The following is a 4,476-nucleotide window of genomic DNA, read 5'->3' on the forward strand; positions in this document are numbered from 1 at the left end:
GAGAGCCCTTGGCACAGGCCAAGGTCAGAGGTAGGAGGGTTCAGGACAGACTTTGCTCTCTGGGAACTGAAGGTGCACTTGGGAAGAGCAGATGCTCTCTTGAGGTGGGTGGGCCCTCATTTTGCCCAGGAACAAGCCACACAGTGGTACACCCTCAGTATTCACCCCAGCTGTTTATGCGGATGGCCGCCATCCTGTGAGGTAGCAGGGCTATAGTCAGAAAGAGCTTAATAATCTAGTGATGCCATGGAGCTGGGTCACCAGGCCTTCTGGGTGTTTCCCACGGAACTGACATACGGAAAATGAACTGGGTTTGCAGACTGGAGTCTGCTTCAGCTGAGTCCTTCTCCACTAACACATAGGAGCGAGGAACAGGAGCCATGGCGGGAATAGTATGTGGTTGCAGCCCGACTCAGGGGGCTCCAAGGAGTGTCAGCCCTTCCTGGATGAGCCGCAGGCACTGAACAGATACAGAGCCCAGTGCCAGTGCTACGAATATTCCGAAGCGTTAGGACTTCTGGTGGACTCTGGTCATGTCAAGTCATCGGCTTGTTTGTTTGTTTGTTTGGTTGGTTTTTTCAAGACAGAGTTTCTCTGTGTAACAGCTCTGGCTGTCCTGGAACTCACTTTATAGACCAGACTGGCCCCAAACTCATTAAAATCCACCTGCCTCCACCTCCCAAGCACTGGAATTAAAGGCCTGTACCTCCACTGCCCAGAAAGTCACTGGCTTTTTTTGGTGAGTTTCAAGGCCATGTCTGACAGTACTTATAGCTGAGGCTTTAATTTCCTAAATTGATCTTAATATTTAAAAAATTGCTTTCATTTGCAATTCTCTTTGTTTGCCATATCTTCATCATAATTTGGACTTCTCTTGGTTTGCATAGACTCCATAACTCAGAGTTCCATGTGTTACCATGGAGAGAATATGGTCTGCAGGGCCTGAATACTGCCCCCCCCATGGGGAGCGTTTACCCACCTCCATTCTAGGTCTGTGAACCTAGTAATTTTGTTCTCTCTACTTAACATTATCAGAGCCACTCCTGACCTCATTCCATCCTTTCTGGTTTATCTTCTTTGTCTTTTAGTTACAATTTAACAAATGCTGACTGAAATAATATTGGCCACCAGCCTCACAAACATTGCACTTCTAACGATTTTTATTTTACGACCTTTATCTTTTGATTCCTCATTTCTTCCTGCAATCATGTGCTTACTAGTTTCTTAACTACAGCAGGAAGCAGCAGGCAGTGTGTAGGAAGACACCACCCACCACGGCCCTCATCCAGAGATGCTACCTGGTACAGAGAGGTCATGGGCACTGCCTGACAAAGGCCAGGATCTATGATGCAGCCACTGGCACAAGAACCTGCTCGGTACATGCTCCTGCAGTGTGCTCAAGTCCTTCATGGGTGATTTGATACAAAGTGCCCACAGCTTTCTGACCATCTGCCAGGGCCCTGGGGCCCAGCACCCTAGTCCGGCCCCTCCCCAGCCATGCTCCTCCACAGGCAGCTGCAGCCTCTTAGTGAGCTGCTGAGCTGAGAGAGCTCTGACTCGGACTCCAGCACCACTGCAGGGACGTGCTGCTGTGAGCCTCTGGATAAGATGTTTTCCAGAGCTCTAAGCCCTGCCGCTGGGTGCATGGACTGGCCAGACTTCTCTGGAGATGATGCATTCATATTCCACATTTCCCAAACATCCACCATGTGCCAAGCCTGGCCATGCATATCAAAGATGAACAATCCAGAGTTGGCACTGTGGTACACACCTGTGGCCCCAGTATTCAGGAAGCATAAAAAGGAGAATTATGAGATTTAGGGCCATCTCAGCCACAAAGTGAGAGAGGACTCAGTCACTGTGGGAGACATGAGATCCTGGACCAAAACCCCGGACAGCCAGAGGCTGGAGACGTGGGTGGGTCAGAGGTTAAGAGTCCCCTGCTCATTGAGCGGTTCTGCCCCAGCACCCACGTGCACATCTGTACATCCAGCTCCAGGAGTCTGATGGCCTCTTCCGGCATCTGCGGGCACCAGGTACCCGTGTAGTGTTCACACACATAAAATAAAAATAAAGACATCTTGAAAAAAGCCATAAAAAAGAGACGGAGAGGGAGGAAGAGAGCGATTCTTCAGTTCACTGTGACTTGAGTGGAGGGAAAGACTCCTGCATCAGCTGCAGGCAGTGGGGGATGTTTATGGACAGGAAGGTTGAGAACACAAACGAGGGCTGTGTGGTCCTCTGAGAAAGCTGATGAGCTCATCAGAAGCTGACAAGCCAGAGCCTGCCTGCTCAGCCCTTCCCATCAGCAGAGAGTCTCTCTGAAGCAGGACACAAGCTATGCATGGACAAATGAGGCACGGCACTCGGAAGAGTAAGCGGGAAATGAAGGTTTCTTCCACGGGAGTACCAGATTGAGGAACATGGGGACATGAACTAGGAACTTCAAGGACTTTAAATATCCCAGAGTCCCTATATTTCTTTCTCCAGCCCATCCTAAAGGCAACGAAGCAGAAACCACCCAAAATGCCAACACAGTTGATTCTAAGAGTCACAGCCCGCAAAACAAGACACAGAACAAATGTCATTCAGACTTTACTGGGGATGAGACAGGACTCAGTTGCTCACTCTGAGGACCAGGACCAGCACATAGGCAGGTCTGATCTCTCAGGCCTTAGTGGAGATTCTGGGGTCTGGTACATTCCTCTAAGCAGCAAGGAGAAAGGGCTGGATGCAGGGCAGGGCAAAGGAATAGGAGCAGGAGACTGATGCAGAAATGGGGAGTCCAAGGATCCAGAGGCTTGCCTGAAGGAAGGGCTTGTAAGAAGTAATGGAGGAATCGGAAGAAGAAAGAAGAAAACAACACTTGATAGGGACACAGAGCTGGAGCCAGCAGGTCCCCCAGTTCTGGGCTTTCTTGTCCTATGAGTTCCAAAAGGCCATCTTTGCAAAGATTGGTTTGGAGAGAAAGCGGCTGCTTTTCATGTAGTCAGATATCTTCTTCAGGCCCTGTAGGGGAGGAGAAGGCAGAAACTCAGGATCTGTGTCCCCACTGGGTGCACAGGTTTTCCTCTAAGAACCCAAGCACAGCACGAGCTGCCCAGGTGCCCAGCGCTGGTAAGGGAAGCTTTGACTTCCAGCAGGGAAGGAGAAACCGAACACCGCTGTCAGCTGTGTGTCCATCTGCAGTTGTGGGACAGGTATAGAGAAAGCACCCCACAAAAATCCCACGGAACAGCAACTGCTCTGCCTTCAACAGGAAGCTAAGTGCTTCCCCGCAGCCCACACAGCTGGAAAGACAGCGGTCTATAACTCTGTCTGAACAGGAGGACCTCTGCATCTCTCCTGCACCTTCCACTCCGGCTCTCTCGGCTCACTCCCCAAGCAGGAAATTCCTTGTCACTCTCTGATTGCACAAACACTCTTGCTTTATTATACACTGGAAGTATGTGATTTGCTTTCTGGTTTTGATTTTACGGGGGGTTGCAGTTAAGAGATTGTTTGAATCTCAGAAGAGACTTTCAACTTTAGACTTTTAAATAAGTTTGAGACTGTGATAGACTATGGGGCTTTTCAAGTTGGACTGACTGCATTTTTGCATTATGATATGGCTTCTAGCTTTGGGGGGCCAGGGAGTGGCGTGTAGTGGTTTGGGGAAAAAAAAAAGGTCCCAAAAGGAAGTGGCACTATTAGGAGGTGTGGCATTGTGAAGTAGGGGTGGTGTTGTGGGAGGCAGTGTGTCAGATCAAGATGTAGAATTCTCCGCGACTTCTCCAACACTGTCTGCCTGAATGCCTCCATACTCCCAGCCACTATGCTCCCTGCCATGATGAGAATGGACTAAGCCTCTAAAAGTATAAGCCACCACCAAATGAAATGATTTCCTTATTAGAGTTGCCATGGTAACGGAGTCTCTTCACAGCAACAGAAACCCTAAGACAAAAGGCATCCTGGAAAGGGGAAGGGAAATAGCACGTCCAATGGGATGGAGGATCAGAGCATCACCTCAAAGCGGGCCATGAAGTCCTTCAGGTTGGGGAAGGCATCCAGGCACTTGGGCTCAAATAATCGGTGCTGGTCCAGGATATCATAAACAAGGAAATCCACGTAGGTAATCTGCAGGAAGCCAAGGGTAAGTGTGCTGGAATTTGATGCCTGGGAAGAACAGCAACTCCTCCTTCCCAACTTCTTCCCTTTACCTTGTCCCCTGCAAACCAAAGTCGCTTGCCCAGGAACTCAGAGTAGAGCTTCATCTTCTCAGGGAGACCCGCCAAGTACTCTGGCTTCTTTTTCTCCTGAAACAGAAAACAACTGTCACCACCCCAGACACAAGCTCCCTGGCATTGACTGACCTCACAGGGCTGTGCAGTCCCCAGCAGGGAGAGGAGCGGTGACGTTCATGAGATTCAGTCTGGGTTGACGTCCAGGCATTTACTTACAGCATCCCGATGATTTGATTGCTGCTGCCAGGTAACA

The 4,476-nt window shown here is 49.7% G+C and overlaps 1 protein-coding gene across 1 annotated transcript in view; it reads right to left on the reverse strand.

The window, feature by feature from the left end:
* Positions 1 to 2,579: 2,579 nt before the first annotated feature.
* The window catches only part of LOC101984348 (glutathione S-transferase Mu 2), a 4,270-nt gene continuing 2,373 nt past the window's right edge, over positions 2,580 to 4,476 (reverse strand). Inside the window, exons 6-8 of the mRNA XM_005367866.3 lie at positions 4,200 to 4,295; positions 4,006 to 4,116; positions 2,580 to 3,009 (exon numbers count right to left, since the gene is read on the reverse strand). Of these exons, the coding sequence (XP_005367923.1) occupies positions 2,923 to 3,009; positions 4,006 to 4,116; positions 4,200 to 4,295 (294 nt within the window). The 3' untranslated portion in view covers positions 2,580 to 2,922. The remainder of the gene's footprint in view (positions 3,010 to 4,005; positions 4,117 to 4,199; positions 4,296 to 4,476) is intronic.

Source organism: Microtus ochrogaster, unplaced genomic scaffold (assembly GCF_000317375.1).
Source record: "Microtus ochrogaster isolate Prairie Vole_2 unplaced genomic scaffold, MicOch1.0 UNK25, whole genome shotgun sequence".
NCBI lineage: Eukaryota > Metazoa > Chordata > Mammalia > Rodentia > Cricetidae > Microtus > Microtus ochrogaster.